Source organism: Pongo abelii, chromosome 6, assembly GCF_028885655.2.
Source record: "Pongo abelii isolate AG06213 chromosome 6, NHGRI_mPonAbe1-v2.0_pri, whole genome shotgun sequence".
NCBI lineage: Eukaryota > Metazoa > Chordata > Mammalia > Primates > Hominidae > Pongo > Pongo abelii.
In genome coordinates, this window is record NC_071991.2 from 56,956,611 (window position 1) to 56,976,573 (window position 19,963).

A 19,963-nucleotide genomic window follows, 5' to 3' on the forward strand; every position below is an offset into this window, starting at 1 on the left:
CAACACTGTACAATGGAATTTTTTGCAATGAAGGAACTGTTCTATATCTGTATTTTCTAATGTGGCAGTCACTAGCCACATATAGCTACTGGGCACTTGAAATGTGGCTAGTGTGACTGAGAAACTAAATATTTAATTTTATTTAATTTTGAATTACCTAAATTTAAATTAAAGTAGTCACAGCTTTAGAGTATTGGGTTTTTAACCAAATAAATTATTTCAGGTCCATGAATATAAAACCACTTCCTGAGACTCAGAGTCTTTGTTAAAGTCAAGGATCCAATCCTAGCAATCACAGATAAGAGAGTAAATTATATTACCTTCTAAATGGTTTAGTGATATTGTGCATTCAGAGTTCCTCAAGCAAAATGAAGGATAGTCACTGAAGCACTGCTTGTTATAAAAGATGATCTAAAAGCTCATATGTAGGAAGCAGATAAAATAAACCAGGATACTGTGGTAGGCAGAATAGTGTCCCCTGCAAAGATGTCCACATCCCAATCCCGGGAATCTGTGAATACCTTCCATGGCAAAAGAGACATTTCAGCTGGATCTTGATTAAGCATCTGGACATGGGAAGACTATTATCCTGGATGATCCAGGAGGGCCCAATGTAATCACAAGGGAGGAGTGTAAGAGCCAGAGAGAATGAGATGTGATGACAGACACAAAAGTCACAACGATAGGATTGGTGAATGGGGGCCATGAGCCAAGGAATGGGGGCAGCCTCTAGACGTTGGAAAAGGCAAGAAAATGGATTTTGCCCTAGAGCCTCCAGAAAGAATGCATTCCTGAGGATGCCTCGATTTCCACCCAGTGAGACCAATTTTGGACTTCTCACTTCCAGAACCATAAGATAATAAATATGTATTGTTTTAAGCCACAATATTTGCGATGGTTTGTTATGGAAACAATAGGAAACTAATACAAGTACTTCTGCATATAATGGAATACGATGCAGCCATTTAACAGAATGAAGAGCACCTACACATTTTCATATGGGAAGATCCCCATGACGTATTATTAAATGAAACACATAAAAGTCTCAGACAATGTGAATATCATGCTACCCCTTGGTTAGAAAGGACATACACATGGGCCTGTATGTATCTGGAAGGCAAAACAAAAAGTGAGTAATAGTGATTGCCTCTGGGAAGGGGCACACTGGGGAGGGAGTGGTCAGAATTGGAAGCGGGACTTACTTTTCATGATGTGATTTTCAGAACTGTAATACATTTTGAGAACTGCCACTAGATAGAAAATCCATTTCCACATCAAATTTTTTGGGGAAGAAGATAAAGAAACCATACTAAGCCCTATTGGCATTTTGCAGGCATGTTACTCTAAACTTCAGGGGAGAGTAGATAAATAACATTCTCTGATATGAGCAATTAGCTGCTGGGTGTGAGAACTGCTAATCTCTGGTCCAGAGCTGCCAGACTTGAAGTTCAGATGGAAGCTGAGAGAGAATAAAAAAAAAACCCAAGGTCATTGTGGAAAAAGTAGGCACTAACTCCATGTTCAGGATCAAACCATTCAGAAAAACAGATAGTGCTTCTTTCCCAGAAGTATGTGAAGAAGAAATGTTAGAAGGAGATTTTCGTTTTGTGCGCTAGAAACCTAGAACAGGAAATTTAAGAAGGTGGTGAGGTTATAGCTAATTATGAAGTGTGAACTGGAGAAGAAATGAAACAGTCTGCTGCCACTCCTGCAAACTGGTGCAGTTATCACCCAAGGCAGCCAACTGTCCCTGCAGGGCTGCAGGCCTCACTCTCAGCAGGGACTACACCCCTCTCTCTGCAGTGAGGCATCTCCCCCAACCAGGATTTCACCAGGAACCCCGGCTAATGTGGCCCCAGGAGGGAGGAGGCGCCTAATTGTGGGTGAATGGTAGGAGCTACCACTGGGACAAGGTGAAGGAATGTATTTTCAGTTTAGGTTTGAGGTATAGGGGAAACAACTTGTGAAATCCAATATCAATTTGGGAAGTATGGGTGATGACCCCCAACCCATGAGATCTAGGGCTTCTCAAAGCAAAGGAGAGAAGGAGAAAACCCCCCAGGTACTCAAAAGCACAGTTGCTTAACATTTTAATCACTTAACCCTTCTAAACCTCAGTTCGTTTATCTGTGAGATGGGAACAAATGGTACCTGCCTCTGTGGGAGGGTAAACAAAGCTTTCTGTGCTTGGCAAACACTATGGCACCTGCTGGCTTACTTAGGGCTTGCATGGGCTTGGCGTTCACTATCTCTCGTGCTGTGGGCTTCTCCAAGTGTTTTAATACCATTAGCTCCCTTTCCCTCCATGGCAGCCCTGTAACGTAGGCTCCTTCTTTTCCCCATTTTACAAATGGAGAAACTGAGGCACAGAGCACTCAAACAGCTTGCTGTGGTTATCTCGGAATTCAGTAGCAGAAGTGTGGCTTGACCCTTGGCAATTTGGCATTACAGGTTGTATGTTTAACCACTAAGACATACATGTCTTGTAGTAAATGGGAAAAAAATGGTAGTTGTGGCTGTGGTGATAATGACTGCAATGTAAAGGTACCATTATTTATCCCCATCATGCAGATAAATAAAATGAGGTTTAGAAGGATTGATTCAATTGTTAAGTAACTGTGCTTTTGTGACCTAACTTGTGGGGCTCAGGTCCCCATCAGAGGAATCCAGACAAATGTCACTAGGCCTGCTCCAGTGACAGTTCCTGTGTGGCTGGTAGGAGCCAGAAAAAATGGGCCCCCTGAGCACATTTGGAGATGACAGGTCTAGGGGCAGCCTGACGTGCCCTGTGCTGCTGGGACTCCTCACTCACATTCCCAGGGTAGAGGAGGCCTCAGTGGGCTTGGTGTGACTCTGGAAGAGGGCTCTGAGTGGAGCAGCATTATGATAACACATGCAGGACCCTGCAAGAACCCCTGGATTCTCCAGGTGGGGCTGCCAGGGACAGACATTGACACCTGTAGGAATGGAAGCCATTATAGGGCCCCCAGCAATTCGCTGTCTTGTTTGGACCAGAAGGAGGAGATTTAGCCTGAGCAACATAGTGAGACCCTATGTTTACAAAAAATTAGCTGGGTATGGTGGCTTGCACCTGTAGTCCCAGCTACTCAGGTGGCTGAGGTGGGAGGATCGCTCGATTCGAGGAGGTTGAGGTTGCAGTGAGCCATGATTGCCCCTCTCCACTCCAGACGGGGTGACAGAACAAGACCCTGTCTCAAAAAAATAAAAAGAAAAGAAAACAGAAAATGAAGGAGGAGATTGTGGGAGTCAGGACACAGAATATGAGCTTCATTCCTCATTACCACTTTGAGTATACACCTAGCATGGTGGTCCAGGGAAACACCTGCTCTAGTTTCCATTGAAGTCTATAACACACTAAAACAGTGCTTTGAGTTAAATGTAGTTTGAAAAGCTGGCTCCAGCTCAGCTTAAGAAACCACAGGAGAGTGAAAAGTTTATAAGCTATACCATTACTAAAATGACTCTGGTATTAAGGGATATAGCTCAGATAATTAATTTAATAACTGGCAGAGCAAAAAAAAATTCTTGATTTTGGAAATGGTCTGATTCATTTACCAAGCAGGTAGATCAGACCTGTTTAAGTTTAAACTCATTTCTTCCTTCTTTTTTGTTTTCTTCCCCCTGCTTTAATCTTCAGTTTGCTTTAGTTTTCCGTATCTATAAATTGCTTTTGGGAAATTGTACTCACAAAATGTTTCAGTATGCAGTTGACCTGTTTTAGTTCCTACATTTTCTATTGGTAAACACTTTTTTTATTAATAAAATGATGAGGCTGGGCGCAGTGGCTCATGCCTGTAATCCCAGCACTTTGGGAGGCCTAGGTGGGTGGATCACCTGAGGTCAACAGTTCAAGACCAGGTTGGCCAACATGGTGAAACCCCATCTCTACCAAAAATACAAAAATTAGCCAAGTGTGGTGGCGCACTCCTGTAATCCTAGCTACTCAGGAGGCTAAGGCACGAGTATCACTTGAACCCAGAAGGTGGAGGCTGCAGTGAGCTGAGATCACACCACTGCACTCCAGCCTGGGCCAGAGCCGGACTCCATCTCAAATAAAATAACATAACATAAAATAATGATTTGGGGAACAAAATTTTAAAAAGGGGAAATGGAGTGGGAGATAGAAAGGGAATGGGAGTGAGAGCTGCCACAGTGAGCATTTTTGCTGCTCCTTTCACAAGTGCAGTGATCTTTCCAATGGTGGTGGTGTTGGGGTGGGGGAAAGAGGGTGGAGAATCATCCTTAGTCTGAGGCCAGGTGGAAAAAGGCAGATGCAGTGAGAAAGTGCCTATGGGCTGATGACAGAATCCTTTACAGCTTCCAAAAGCTCCGACATTTAGATTCAGGGGGCTTGATTAACTCAACAGGCAGGCCTGCAAGTCTCTAGTGTAAAAGCACGGGGAAGTTTCGTATTTGTCACAACACATTGTCATGGATCTCTCCTTCCTGCTATGACAACAGGCAGGGAGCTCTGCTATGATGACCCTCAGACTTCAACTTTTGATTCCACCCTGTGGACTTCCCAATGCTACCTTGGAGAAGAAGGACCTGCCCTGCCACTCAGCCCCTTGTTCTATAGTGGATAATTTGGCTTGGCAGAGCCTTTAAAGCTTAGTCTTTCATGACCCAGGTCAGGGAGCCTGAGTGAGTTGTATGCATTTCTGTTGTATAGACTTCTGTTCCAAGTGAATTGTAAAATGTTGAACAAATCAAATGGGGGATTACATTGAATGAATATTTAGAATACCAGAATTGCATTCAACTATGAGTAATAGAAACCTGAGAAGCAGTGGTTTAAATAAATAGGAATTTATTTTTCTCACACACAATGAGAATTCCAGAAGTAGGCAGTGCTGGGTTGATAGGGCAGTTGCAGTTCATCAATCTAGTACGATCCACATTCTCACATTCATAAGATAGCTACTGTCACTCCGGCTGTCATGTTGTGCTCTTGGAAACAGAAGGGAAGATGGGCCAAGTGAAAACAATGCCCAGTAGTTGAGTCAGTATGTTCTTTATTCTCATCCTGTTACTAAGGAGCAAGGTGAGAATAGATATTGGATAGGCACCTAGAAGTCTCTGCCACAAGATGTCTGTGAATGCACGAAAATGTGAATTCTTGAGAGTGCCAACTGTAACATGGCAGGAACAAGTTCATAGAAAAATTCAGAAACTCCTGCGCTCTGTTCATTAGCTCCCAAAGGCTGGCAGGTAACACTGACTGATAATAATCCCACTAACCCAGCATATATGACAAGCCTACCTAATAGACAGTGAAAGACATTGCCACTGGAAACATGGACTCCAATTCATGAGGCTGCCACCCCCTACTCCAAGGAAAGAACCCATGAAAGGCAACATAGGAATATGTTAGGTAGCATTTGAGTGAACATGCATAGTTTTGTCAGTTTGCACGTTTTGCTTTTTAGGAGATATACATTTAAATGAAAATATTAAGTCAATTAAATTTATATCAACTCTCTCCTCCATCTTCAAGTAAATCTTTCATGCTTAACAAGCTGGTGCCACTAGTCAACTAAGTCCAGTGAAATGAGTTTTTTTGATAACTGGGGCATTATTTTAAGTAAAAATTAATAAAAAAATTAACCAGCAATAGTATAAATAATACCAAATCTTATTGCTTGTTTCATCAACATATATTGAATAATTTAATATAATGGAACGTTGTTTTCTTTTGAACTGAAACATAATTGTACATATCAATGGGGTACAGTGTGACGTTTTGATACATGTAAATATTGTGTAAAAATCAAATCAAGGTATTTAGCATATCCGTCACCTCACGGATTTATCATTTCTTTGTGGTGAGAACATTCAAAATCCTTTCTTCTGGCTATTTTGTGATATACAATATAATATTGTTAGCCAGAATCACTGTGTAACAGAATGCCAGAACTTATTCCTCCTATCTAACTATAATTTTGTACCCATTGACCAATCTCTCCCCATCTCACCCTCTCCTTTTTCCTACCTAGCCTCTGAAGCTGTGAGATCAACTTCTTTAAGTTGCACCTGAGTGAGATCATGCAATATTTGTCTTTCTGTGCCTGGCTTATTTCACTTAGCATAATGTCTTCTGGGTTCATCCGTGTTGCTGCAAATGACAGGATTTCATTCTTTCTTTATAGCTGAATAGTATTCCACTGTTTATAGATAACACATTCTCTCTCTCTCTCTCTCTCTGCTCTCTTTCTTTCTTTCCTCAGGCTATCGCAGTGAAAATACCATATTTTCTTTATTCCTTCATTCCTCGATGATATTTATGAAAAATGCTCAACATCAGTAATCATCAGGGAAATGCAAATCAGATCACAATGAGATATAACTTTACCCCAATTAGAATGGCTACTAGCAAAAAGAAAAAATAACAAATGGTGGCATGGAGGTGAAGGGGAATTCTTATACATTGTTGATGGAAATGCAAATTAGTACAGCCATTATGGAAAACAGTGTGGAGGTTCCTCAAAAAATTCAAAATAGAACTACCATATGATCTAGCAATCTCACTACTGGATATATATTCAAAGGAAATGAAATCAGCATGTCAAAGGGATATGTGCACTCTCATGTTTACTGCAGCACTATTTGCAATAGCCAAGACACGGAATCAACCTAATTGTAATAAAATGTTTTTGACTGGCTGCTACTTGTGCAGAAAACAACCTTCCCTACCATTACCCACCCCTTCCACATTTGCCCCCCACACACTCCTTCCCCTTCTCTGTCCCCACATGACTGCCATATCAGGAAGGAAAATTTTGATGGGGGTGCTGAGATATTCCTATTTTATGGAGAATAGGTTACAGCCAGCAGGTACTCAGGGACTTCTGTTACACTTGCATTTAAAAAAAAAAACTTAAGAGAATTGAAATGTATTTAGCCTATAGACAATGTAAATGTAAAAGGCTCTGGGAACTCTGAACCAGCGATGGTGAGTATGTAAATTGCTAAGCTGGCTCGAAAACGGTTTGGCAGAATCTATGAAAACTGAACATAGGCATATTTACGGACTATACTCATGGCCATCAACTTAGTGACACAGCTTTATCCACAGCCTCACCCCAATGCCAGGACCCAGTTCAGCCTTCCTGCCTCTGTGATAGCTCAGGCCTCCCTCCTGCAGTGTTCTCTCCATCAGCTGATCATAGGTGGTCCCACCTTAGCCCATCAGAGGCAGGTTCACTGCTGTGAACCTCATTAAAAAAGATTAAAAGACGGGCAGCTTCCTCTCAGTAAGCTCCCTGAACACTATGTATACTTTCCCACCCCTTCTCCAGAAACCTTCAAACTCTGTATCATTTAGGATGATGACTTCGCTGTTACTATCTAGTACTCTAAAGCCCAACACAAACTGGCTTATACAATAAAGATGAATCACTGGATCATATAACAGCATAAGACCAATGTGGGCTTTGGGCACAGTTCTATCAGAATTCCAGTTCAGTTTCTCTGAGATCTCTTAATTCTGCATTCTGCCAAGTTGGCTTTGTCCTCAGGCAGAAGTCCCTCATGGTCTTAAGATGTCTGCCAGCATCAACTGGGCTACGTGCTTCCTCCTCAAATGATGAGAAGAGAGTAGGCACAGGCTTATCTGGATAGAAATGCAGATAACCACTGGATAAAAGCACTGAACTTAACTCTGATGGGACTTTCTGGCCACATGCCCACCTCCCGAACCAATCATTTTGGCAGCAAGATTCCAGCTGCCTGCAGTGCTGAAGCCTCAAGCCCTAGTCAAGCAAACCAAAACCAAAACTAAAACAATACCTGTTGCACTCCCCCCAGAATAAGTGTCTTACTATGTCTACATCACTCAAAAGGGTCCACTCAAACGGCTCATCTCAAAATAAAGCAGGTACACTCCAAAGTGATTTCACATCTTCATGATGTCTCTGAGATAGCAACGGTTGACAACTTAAAGTTTCCTTCCTATAACTTAAAGCTCTACCTTATTGCTGCACCAGCCTGTAACACCCACCCCCTTCTCCAAAAAATCAAAGAAAATTTGGTTAGATAACCACATGCCATAGCATTTGTAGCACTGGATTCAGGGATAATAATGATAATACCTCAACTTTGATTAGCATTTTATAGTTTCCAGTGTGTTTTCACATGCAGCATTTCATTTCATCCCCAGAAGCTGGGCAGGATCTGTACTGTTAAATCCAGTGTATAGGTAAGAAGTCTCAGAGAGATTGAGTGACTTCCCCAAGGTTAATGATCTGTAAGTCAAAAAATAGAGCTGGCATTAGGATCTAGGTCTTTTCAATGCTGAACTTTTGTGAAGACCTTTCCTCTGATCAGTCTTTTAGATCAGGGTATAGAATAAGGAAGATAAGATGCAAATTTGATTGTGGTTCATAAGAATAAGAGACCAAGCAGGGATTATCTGAAGAGAGGATTCCTCTGCTGCAGACTTTGGTGCACAGGAGAGAGAAGACAGAAAAGATCCTCTCAACCTCTGCTTCTGCCCCTTTCTAGTTTTCTTTCCCAATTTCCTTTTTCTTGTTTCTTTCTTGAATTCTCGTCTCTGGTGCAACCTTCTCAAACACAATACCAAACACTCTCCATGCCTAGGCCCCATTCAAGAATCAATCTTGAAAAGCCACCATATTTTCAGGGGGTCGGGGACGGCAGGGAAAGGCAGCAGGGGAGGGATATTGGATTGGGAAGGAGAGAGTGAGAATGGGAATGGCGGAAGAGAGAGAAAGAAATTGGAATCATGAGTGGGCTCTAACCCTGAAGACTGTAATCTAAAATGTTTGATTACTATACACAGTTTTAAAGAGAATACCTTGCAAGTAATGTGACTTTGAGCTGCAGACACAGGAGAGGGAATACTCAAAGACTGGGCAGCCAAAACCTACCAACTGAAGGGTTTTGTTAATTATTTTATAGATGAAGACTGGTCAGGCACTATACAACATTATTTTTTACTGCACTCGCTTTAGATAAATTTGTAGTACTTATATAGTCAGCTTGTTGAAAATTTTCTTATGACTTTGATCTGCACTGGGTAATACAGAAAGATGTTGAGAACCAAGAAGTGTTAGAACCAGGAAGACAGTCCTTATCAACTATTTATTCCCTCTGATATGACCGTTTACCTGGGCAGCTCAGATATTATCTTCAAGATCTGTTTAAGGTGCAAAGAACCCTTCTTGAACTGTTAACAACAAGAATTAGATTACATCTAATCTCACAGTGATGAGAAATAATTAATCCGGATATTTTTGGGCTGTTGCGGCAATAAGAGTAATCTAAGTTGGGCACTGTGGCATGGAAGGAAAAACAGAAGGTGCAAACTGGAAGGTTCATGGGCCAACTGTGGGTTGCAGGTGGAATGTGTTTGCTTTCCAGTGTTTTAAAAGAACAGTTCTCTCCAGGTCACCATTGCCCCACCATTCACACAATACAAAGGTGCATTCACACACCTCTTCTCTCATTGCATCCTGTGTCTGACCTAAGGCTTCTGAGTTTGAGGCCTTATAAATAAGAAAAGTCATTACATATATAAGGCAATACAGAGAAGAAAGAATCATTTATCTTGGCAAACACATAATGGGATGAAAATTACAGAAAGGCAAATTGAGTTATAAAACCCAGGGGAAAAGTCATTTCCTAGAGAAATGACTGGAATCTGTGTCCATTTTCTGAAAGGCAAAAGTAGCCTCCACATTGGTCCAGATCTGGAAAAGAAGGGATTGAGTTGCAGAGCCCTTTGAGATGACGTTTAATGGGACTGTTTGTTCTGTGACTCTGGGAACAAAAATTGCAACAGAAAATATAATTATGCCAAACAATTAGCTGGAAGGCAACATGAGTTAAGTCCTTACAAAACAGGAGACAAAGATGAAGAGCATGACAGAAGCAAAAGGGTCACCTTTCCTCATGAGAAGTGATGCCTGTGTTCCCTACTCCACCCCAAAATCACCAGCAGGAAGGCGCAGAGTGGAGGTTGTCAGGAACAGGGTGAAGAGCAACACAAGGGTATCTTTTAAAAGTCTGACGTCTCTATAAAGTTTAGTTTTAAAATAAGGTATTTAAGACCAGAAACAAGCTTGGTAACAGCAATGAGAGGACCTCCCAATAGAGAAGGAGAGGGCAAAAGACAAGCCAAGAGTTTCAGTTCCTGCTGGAGGCCTCATGACATCTCCATCATCAATTTCCCATCCTGATTCTCAGTATCCTCACCTAAGCGCATTTGGCAAACTAGGATGCTTTTGCCCCTCTAGCCCAGTGTCTGTGATTTCTGTGAGCATGGGCCTGCCCCCAGATTCAAGGGGAGAGAACAAAAGTGTTCTATAATCCACAAATTCAAGTATGGATAGAATGTTAAGTGCCAGGACTCTGGAGTCAGACAGAGCTGAGTTCAAATCCTAGTTCCAGCACTTACTAGCTTTAAGGACCTCAGCAAGTTACCTTATTTCCCAGGGTCTTGTTTTTTCTCATCCACAGTTTGGGCATAGTAGCATTTGTCTACCTCATAGGATTTAAGAACTGCTCTGTGTTTAGGCATCAAGTCCAATATTAGGCACTCAATGAATGTGGTAATAGTTATTTAAAATAATCACCATAATGAATTTGAACATCTGTGAAAGGGAAAGGTATCGTAGTCAGTCTACAAAAGGAGAGCTAGTGTCAGATCTCATGTCATGGATGAATGGCTCCCTGCTTATCTCTGTCCAGTTGAATGGCTTTGCGTCAGCAGAGACTAGGAAACCAGCACCATCAAAACAAAGGAGACAAGCATTTTCTAAGTGCCTGTTATTGGCGCAGCACAGTCCCTGGGCTAGACCTTAGAAAGAGGTCTCGTCAAAAGTGTGTCCACAATCTCTAATCTATCCAAGCTAAAAGATTGAAGACTATCTTTCCTTGATGCTACATAAGAGAGGAACAGTAACAAATTGTTAGAAATTGCTTTAACATTGAAAACTGAAGTCTTAGCACACTGCCTTATCACAGTGCTGAACTATACTCCCATACAACTTTTACTGAGCAGTGCAGGCCTAAAGATACTTTCTCTTTGGGAGGCCAAGGTGGGCGGATCATGAAGTCAGGAAATTGAGACCATCCTGGCTAACATGGCGAAACTCCGTCTCTACTAAAAATACAAAACATTAGCCAGGTGTGGTGGCGGGCGCCTGTAGTCTCAGCTACTCGGGAGGCTGAGGCAGAATTGCTTGAACCCAGGAGGCGGAGGTTGCGGTGAGCCGAGATCGTGCCACTGCACTCCAGCCTGGGCGACAGAGAGAGAGTCCGGCTAAAAAAAAAAAAAAAGATTCTTTTCTCAAGCAGGCTACCATCAAGTGCAGAGGACTCCAAGGAGGAATGCATTCACCCCAGATGTGGGCTAGGCAATACTCTGCGGTATGGTATGAAGATACTAGGCCTTCTATTCCTGTGTTTTAAAAAGAATTTGATTCATTTCATAACATACATACATTTGGTTTTGGTTTAGAGATAGAATCTCACTCTGTAGCCCAGGCTGGAGTGTAGTGGTGTGATCATAGCTCAGTGTAACCTTGAACTTCTGGGTTCAAGTTATTCCCCCCTGCCTCAGCCTCCTGAATAGCCAGGATTACAGGGGTGTACCACCACACCCAACTAATTTTTTAATTTTTTGCAGACATAGGGTCTTGCTATATTGACCAGGCTAGTCTCAAACCCCTGGCTTCAAATGTTCTCCCACCTCAGCCTCCCCAAGTATTGGGATTACAGGCATGAGTCACTGTGCCCAGCCTAAAATATACATACTATATGTGAAAAGTAGCACCTGTATATAATTTATAAATAAATATAAATATTAATGAGATCAAGGTTCAAGTGGATTCTTGATCAAAAGGTCTGAGACTTACTGGTACACAGGAGATGGAAGACTAGTAAGCCAGCAGTCAGAATCTGATGCAGAGGGAATTTGGCTAGAACACAGATGACAGACATCCAGCTCAGCAGGGAAGGAAGAGGAGGAAGTTATAGGGAAGGCTTCCTGGAGGAGATGACATGCTGAGTTGCTGCAGTGTATTTGGGGGAGGGAATAGGGAAGAGGGAAAAAGAATGTTCCAGACAGGCTACACAACATTTGCAAAGAAAGGCAAGATGGCTTTTGTTGAACAAGTGAGCGCATTTTGAAAACTAAATGGCAGCATGCAGTGGCTCACACCTGTAATCCCAGCACTTTGGGAGGCCAAGGTGGTTGAGCCCAGGAGTTCGAGACAAGCCTGGGCAAATGGCAAAACTCCATCTCTACAAAAAATACAAAAAATTAGCTGGGCATGGTGGCATGCACCTGTAATCCCAGCTACTCAGGAGGCTGAAGAGGGAGGATCGCTTGACTCCAGGAGGTCGAGGCTGCAGCAAGCTGTGATCGTGCCACTGTACTCCAGCCCAGGCAACAGAGTGAGATCTTATCTTAAAAAAAAAAAAAGAAGAAGAAAGAAAACTAAAATGATTTGGTACATCTTGAACAGTCAGTACATGTGGGGAAACTGTAGGAGGTAAGGCTGGGATCAATTTTGGTCACTGAAAAGCAGGAAGCCTATTCTGGTAGTGAAAGTTACCACTAAGACATTCTAGCAGGGCAGATGGGATCATGGAGTATTCCCAATTTGATCTTCTAGTCCAGTCTCCAGTGATACTTGTCTGAGTCCAGAGGAAACGGACTGCAATAGTGTGAGCTGGTAAAACCTCAAAAAGCTAGAACAAAAAAGGTGCTAGTAGCCTTTGAAGTTATAGAAATCCTCAAGACTGTTGCATTGCTGGGTGAGAATCAGTGACGCCTAAAAACACATCTTTGGGCTAAAAAGGCTGTGCAGTCTTTTACAAGCATTAGTGGCCTTAGTGGCTCCATTACAGTCAACAGCAACTGAAGTTATCATCTGAGTGAGCCAAAGCTGGAAAGAAGGGAAATAACAGATACTAGAGCAGCCAAGAGGGTAGTACATGGAGTCCAACCAAGCCACCCCTAGCAGGCCCTTAGAACAGATTGAGGAGGACTTTGCAAAGCACCTAGTGCTCTCTCATGTGAGGAGAGACTGGGCTTGTCTTATTCAAATTGTATTCCTCATATCTTGCACAGTGGAACAGGACTGCAAGGCTGCACAGATCCCAGGGTCACTGTTCATGTAGTTGCCTATATAAATAGAGCCTTCTGGAGTTGTGTAACAGGAGGCTTGCATAGATGTTCAATCAAGATAGTTTAAAGGCAAAAATGAAACAGTAATTGCTTAGCTGCTTTTGTTAACATTATTCTAAATCTCAGGTTGGGGTGGCCAGAGCAGCAGTGGCTCCCATCAGGTTTGGGTTTGGAGTTATCATCTGGGTAGTAGTGTGGCACGTAACGTAAGGGAAATGGACCCAGGATGCTCAGTTAGAACTGCAGTGATTGGGTGGGTGTTTTACTACTTTAGTTCTGGAAAAGTCCTGCAAGGAAGCGGAAATAAATGCCATAACTATGTATATAGTCAGTAGGCAGGAGCAGCCAGTTAGAGAGCTAGGGGCTAACACTCATGAGGTCACTAGTGGCAACTAATAAGAATACCCCCATTACTCATTCTAAGGCTAGCTCTTAATCCTAGGCAAAATGAGACTGAGGGACAAAATGAGAATTAACCACCAGAGAGCAGATAAAGCTGATTCATTTCTGAGCTGGAATAAAATAAATACAGAGAACTTGGTTGCATAAATATTAAGCAATAAAACCTGGGATAGACATCATCCTCCTTAGAAGATGGAGCCTAAAAAGAAGGCATCCCATTGAGCCCAAGGTTGCTCTTGGTGGAAGTGGCAGCCTTAGCATTCAAGAGCCGGGGAACATCAGACGTTGTAAGCATCCACAGACTTGCAAGAGCTGAAGAAGACCGAGGTTCATGATCTACTCATTTGACACAGTGGTGACAACAGAAGAAATAGCTAGTAAACCTGAAAAGCACCTCAAGAGGGACCTGGAAAACAATCTAAAAAGCCAGAGAAAGCTAGAGTTGAAGGCAGTATAGAGTTAGATTCAAGATAGAATCTAATGTTCATATAGATCCTCTTGCATCATTAACAGATGTCCACACAGGACACAGGAAGTACACGGTTTTGATTATCAGTGTATGCCAAAATAAACCAATTCCTGTATGTGGAGGACAGACAGCTGTATGAAGCAGGATCCTCAGTGTCTTCAGTTGGCTCCATTAGACCAGTGGATTCACACCTTCCGGCAGCTGCCCCATATCGAGGGCACTGGACATGCTGGATTTGGGGAGACTGTTATGCAATCTCAAACCATTTGTAATGCTAAGTACCATATTATGGGGCCACTGCACATCCATACTTTGTGCCTACACATTGGGAGGCACTGGGCTCTGGGGAGAGACAGATGGTTTTCAAGAAAACCCAGAGAATGCTTCTTGTCTACAGCCACTGTCGTATCATTCCGACTTCTCAGTTCCCTCAGTGTCCCTCTCCTTTCAAATATTTTTACTTTCCAAATCAGACAGATGTTTTTTGCCAGTACAAAGGTATATCAGTCATCACCTTCTCTCTCGGATGCAATAAGTTGAATTGTTTGTTTTATATATTTTTGTAGCTTAGATGTTGACTTTATCTAAAGGGATATCCTGGAAACAAACATTTTAAAAATATAAGTGCAGAAAGGTAAACATGCTATTAGCAATTTTTAAAAAACTTTGCCTGTGGTTACTATCTATATATAATTTGTCCTTCTATTGTCTATCAATGCCTTCTAAATGCACCATGAGTACAGAGAAAAAAAACTGTCTGTGTGCACCTGGGAGAACTTGCTTGATGCCCCTGGCCTCAGTTTACCACATCTCCAAAACCAGTGGTTCTGACAGCCAGAGTATCTTCCAGATCTAAGAGATCATAATCATGTATCTTATATAAAGACCGGAAATGCCTAGACTGTACAGATTTTTAAAAAGTAGTATGAGCAGAACGTCACATAAACAAAGCTTCAGTCATATATGAAGTAGTAGTAGGGTGGATTATTTTCAGGCAAAATGAACTGATTCCTTATAAAACAGTAATAATTATCCAAGGTAGAGAAAATAATTTTGTCTTAAAAACCAAAATCTTGATTTACTTTGGAAGTTATTTTAGCTCACTTCATTTTTTAAAAAATCTATTTTTTTCAATTTGGTCTAGCAAGGTTTTATTTTAGGAATAGTGAAACTGACAGGAGGTAGTAGAAAGCCATGCATTAGTGAAACCCAGGCCCCTTACTTCCTTCATCTTTCACCTGCAAATTTCTGGCACTTCCCATCTCGGAACTCTCTTGCCTGAACCACTTCTCCACACTCTTGGGAGTTAATAACTCCACGTAGACAATTTTTCCTCTGGAGGACAGAATGGCTACTTCTTCAAAGCTTTCGGGGCTCCCAGATGCTGCATAGTGGGGGTGCCTAACACTCATCTCTAAGGGTGGCTGTTTTGGCATCATTTTTGGCTGAAGTTTTGTATTGCATTTCCATGTCATTCGGTGTGGTGTGTGCCTGCCAGATATTCTGCCTGCTCTCAGCTGAAGGCCTTCCCAGATTGGGCAGCTGAATGTACTACACAGCTGCCAAAATTCTAATTCAAGATCTAGAATTCTAACTCCTGCTCTTTAGACCCTTGTCTGGCCTTGGCCTCAGTCCCCTGCCAACTGGGTCCCTGGCTCATTATCAGGCCCACCAGGGCCCTGCCCCCACCCTCATTGGACCCACGAAACCATTCTTGGCACCAAACTAAACTTCAAGACACAGCTGCCCCAGCCCCACCCAAGCCGAATCTCATCTCAGCAAGTTTGTCACCTTGTGAGCTGCAAGACAGAAGAGATGAGAAGAGAAAATGCCACCGGTGATGGTCAGATCATAAACCTTCCTGTAGCAACAGACATATTACACGTGCCTTTACTCTAAGCACTTACATGAAAAGCAAACAATCCCATTATTAGAAATAACACTAGATAGAGATGCATAGAGTTTATGGAGGGAGGAATACTATTTCTCCATGCATCTGCACCAGAGGGTAAATGAAATTTGCCATAAGGGAAAATGCTAAATTCAGTATGCATATATTAATATTAATAAAAAAAGTACTGTTGGGTCATAAACTACTGATAATGTGTAATATTTCTTAGGCACCTGGAAAAGTGCTATTGGAAAATACACACTTTACAGCAGAAATATGACTGCAACTGGAGGAGGGGGTGGGGACAAGAAAGTAATTGATTCTCAGCAAAATGCTGGCTTTCAGGGAAGCTACTAAATTCAACTTAAGTGGTTACCTGGTCAACATTATGCTTTAAATGCTCACAGGATGAAATCGCTTCCTTTTTAAATGAAGAGTCACTATGTCCCTTGCCGTTGTTTCCACTCCTTCTAGCCTTAACCAATGCACTGTCCTTTCTGCAGTGGCTGAAACGAGGATGGGTTAATTACCAGACCTGAGATGGTGGAGTGGGTGCAGTGGGGTGCTGTAATTTCGGGTGATGAAATTATTTTAGTTTTTGTTTTCCTAGAAGGAGCAGGCAGTATAAAAAACGTGGTACATATGTAAAACACAGGCAAATGCACTTGACAACCAACCACTCTATTTTGAAATTTAAATAAAGCTAAGATTTTCTTCTGGCCTAGAGGGAAGCTTCATTAAAATCAATTAGTTAGTACAAACCTCCGGAGAATGTGGACTTTTTCTAAAGAAGGTTTAAAGAAGAAGGTGCACACAATTACCTTTCCTGGGTCCCCTGTGACTGTGTCACACCTAGACAGGTGGCTGAGTACAAAAAAAGTCCCCGAGAAGGGCCAGGGTAACTCCCTGAGTTCTCCTCGCAGGGAGGTAGGTGTAATTAATCGATGTGGGTGTATTAAGAACGTCATATACATAACCAAGGAGGCTCCAAACAGATGGCACGGATGGCAAGCCGTAAAGGGCAGGCCTAGCGAGATAAAGTTGGTGGCAGGGCTCGCAGGTGAGGCCTGGGTCCGGGCGCTGAGGTTGGGGCCGCACAGCTGTAGCCGCGCGCCCTGGTCCCTCCTCCCAGCTGCGGCGGCCTCCCCCCCGCCCCCGCCCTCCCCCCGCCGCTCCCGACGCCGCCGCCGCAGCCGCAGCCTCCCCTCTGCCTCCCGGTGGCTCCTCGCTCTCCTTCCATCTCTCTCGCCCCCTCTCCCTCCGTCCCGTCCTCGCCGCTCCCCTCACCCCGCCTCTCTCCCCCTCCCCCAGCCCCTCCTCTCCTCACCCCACCCGGCCTCCCTCCCTCCCTCGCCCGCCCGGCGCTCGCAGAGCCGACACCAGGGGGGCTCTCGATGTAGCACCATGACAGGCATCGCCGCCGCCTCCTTCTTTTCCAATACCTGCCGATTCGGGGGCTGCGGACTCCACTTCCCCACCCTGGCCGACCTCATCGAGCACATCGAGGACAACCACATCGGTAAATGGCCCGGGGGTGGGCGGGGGTGCCAGGCGCGCGGAAACTCCTGCCCGGGCGGGGAGCCCCGGAATGGCCAGGGGTGGCCGGCGGGGAGGGAGGCGGCGGGGCGGGGAGGGCGCGTGCGAGCCCCGAGGTGGGGGTGGCGGGATGCGGGGGCGCGAGGTGCCGGGGGGCGGGGGGCGGGGAGCGGTTTCGGGTGGGGGAGGGGGCGGGCGCCCCGAGGTGCCGCGGGCGGGCGGGCGGGCGGCTGGGGGACTCAGGGGCGTGCACGCGGGCTGCGAAGTGGTGGGAGCGGGGAGCGCCGCGGCGGGGCGGCGGGGCGGCGGGGCGGCGGGGCGGCGGGGGGTAAGGCGGCGGGGCCGAGCGCCCGCGCGCGGGGCGGAGGGCGCGGCGGGCGGCGGGCGCTGGGCGCTGGGCAGGGACGCGGAGTTAGTTGGCCCGGGTGGTCGGAGTGGCCCGAGGCGCTGAGGGCAGCGGGGGGCGGGCGCTGCACGCCGCCGGGCGCTTCCGCCCCGGCTCGAGCTGTCAGGGCTCGGCGGCGGCTGCAGCCGCGGGGAGGTGGAGCGGGGGGGCGGGGGTGGCTCCACCGCGGCAGCCATTCCGCTTCCTCCTCCCGCCGCCGCCGCCGCCACTGCGTCCTGTCAGCGCCGGTTGCTAGGTGTGGTGCGTCGGGAGGGGGCCGGGGCCGGCGGCCGCGGGCGGGGGCCGGGGAGCTTGCCCTCTCCCTGGGAGGCGGCCGAGCGGCCCGGGCGGGGCCGGGGACGCGGGCCCGGGGGCTCTGGGTGCCCTCCCCTGCCCCGGCCTGGCGCGGACGCCCGGGCGCTGCGGGCTGAGGTCTTGGGTGCGCCCGCGGGCCGCGCCCAGCTCCCCGGGGTCGACGCGCACTGGAGGCCCCTGCGGCGGCGTCCGCTGGAGAGACATCCCCAGGGCCCACGGCCGGGCATTTAAATGCACCCCGGCTCTGCGATTTGCCTTTCTAATGGTGCTAGGCCCGAGGTGCGCTGGCTGCGCCCTGGAATCGGCGGAGGCCTGCGCAGCGCCCCGGGCCCGGGAGACGCCGGGGAGGGGGCGCCCCGCAGGGTGGCTGCTTTCCCTTCACGCCTGGACCCTTGGACCTTTCAACAAGTCCTCTGATTTGCAGAAGTCATTGCACACATTTTCACACTTCTATTCGGAACCCCTGCTAAGGGAGGTGGGCCGGGTGCATCTGGCTCAAGCGGTCCAACCACCTGCGGAAGGTGTGGCCGACGCCAGCGAGTTGTCCTGCGTGGGCTAGAAGGTGAAGGGTCCGAGCGATGTCCCAATGGGACTGTCTAATCCAGAGAACCTGTAAATTGCCCCCAGGAAGTCCAAATGAATGCCATGGATTCAGCCATGTGGATGCAGCTCACGTTTCTACAAAGTTGAGAGAATAAATCACGACTGCTGTGTATTTATGCAGGAATAAAATGAGGCAGAACCCTATGCTCCTTTGCTTAGTATAGTGCTGTCTCTGCACACAGTGGCTGCTTAATAAGTGTTGAATGCCTGTTTAGAATGTGATTTGATGGGCCATCCGGAATAGGAGATAATCATGGGAAACGTCTACAAAATGTCTTTCAGAGGAAAATGCTGTTGAGTAATTGTCCAGGTTTTGAAACTTTTCAAGTTTTCAGGCGTCCTTGTAATAGCTTCTTCCATTTCCTCTGCTAAAGGTATGACAGAAGAGCTGGGCAAGTTCTGGTAGTCTTAAAAGCAGTTTAATGGAGCAACAAATTTGCTGATTCATATCATGATTGAATAGACATAACTGAAAGTGCTTGAAAGTATTAAATCAGATTTTTCATGATGGCTAGTTTAAAATAAAGCAAAAACACCGGTACTGTGAAGTTCTGGTAGAAATGTTACTAGTTCAAGTTCTTTCCCTTACTCTCAATAATAAGTAAAAAATAAGAAATATAAATAATGCTATAAATTAATATAAATGATATAAGCAATATAAATAAATAATATCTCGACTTAGGGAAGGTTGTCATTGCATATCCCATTCATTCTCGCTAACAGTTATTTCAGAATAAACTATAATTTATGTAAGCTGAGTAATAATTTTACCCCATTGCCTACCTACTTAAGCTGGTTAAAAGACAGTATAAATTATATTTATTAAAATGTGTTAAAGACAGTTATCCTTCTTGAGGATTTAGTTTGAGATGGTTTAAAACTTGGTGAATCATGAGGTTTTTTTTTTAAGTGTAGAAATTGTCTTAATATTTTGCACACATTTTTAAAGAAGGTTCAGAGTTTGATACGTTTTCTAAAACTCAGCTTTGAAGTAATGCTGCCTCATTCCCAGAAGGCTAGTGTTGTCCTTTTAATAGTGAAAATGTGGAAAAATTAAGTTTACAGCAATAGCAGTGACCTAGATGAACTGTGTCGCAGGGCTAACTCAGTTGAAAACAGTTTGAAGCAGCAAACTTTATGAAAAGCAAATGTTAAAATGAACAAACACTTGCAATTCCCAGGATG

The 19,963-nt window shown here is 44.8% G+C and overlaps 1 protein-coding gene and 1 long non-coding RNA gene across 2 annotated transcripts in view; one reads left to right on the forward strand and one right to left on the reverse strand.

Annotated features, from left to right (window-relative positions):
* Positions 1 to 4,781: 4,781 nt before the first annotated feature.
* LOC134761763 (uncharacterized) lies at positions 4,782 to 17,536 on the reverse strand. Its single transcript, XR_010140855.1, has 3 exons — positions 17,382 to 17,536; positions 16,316 to 16,445; positions 4,782 to 4,971 (listed from the first exon to the last, which is right to left on the reverse strand). It is a non-coding gene; the product is annotated as an uncharacterized LOC134761763 (long non-coding RNA).
* The window catches only part of JAZF1 (JAZF zinc finger 1), a 354,117-nt gene continuing 351,469 nt past the window's right edge, over positions 17,316 to 19,963 (forward strand). Inside the window, 1 exon segment of the mRNA NM_001131604.1 lies at positions 17,316 to 17,458. Within this exon segment, the coding sequence (NP_001125076.1) occupies positions 17,344 to 17,458 (115 nt within the window). The 5' untranslated portion in view covers positions 17,316 to 17,343.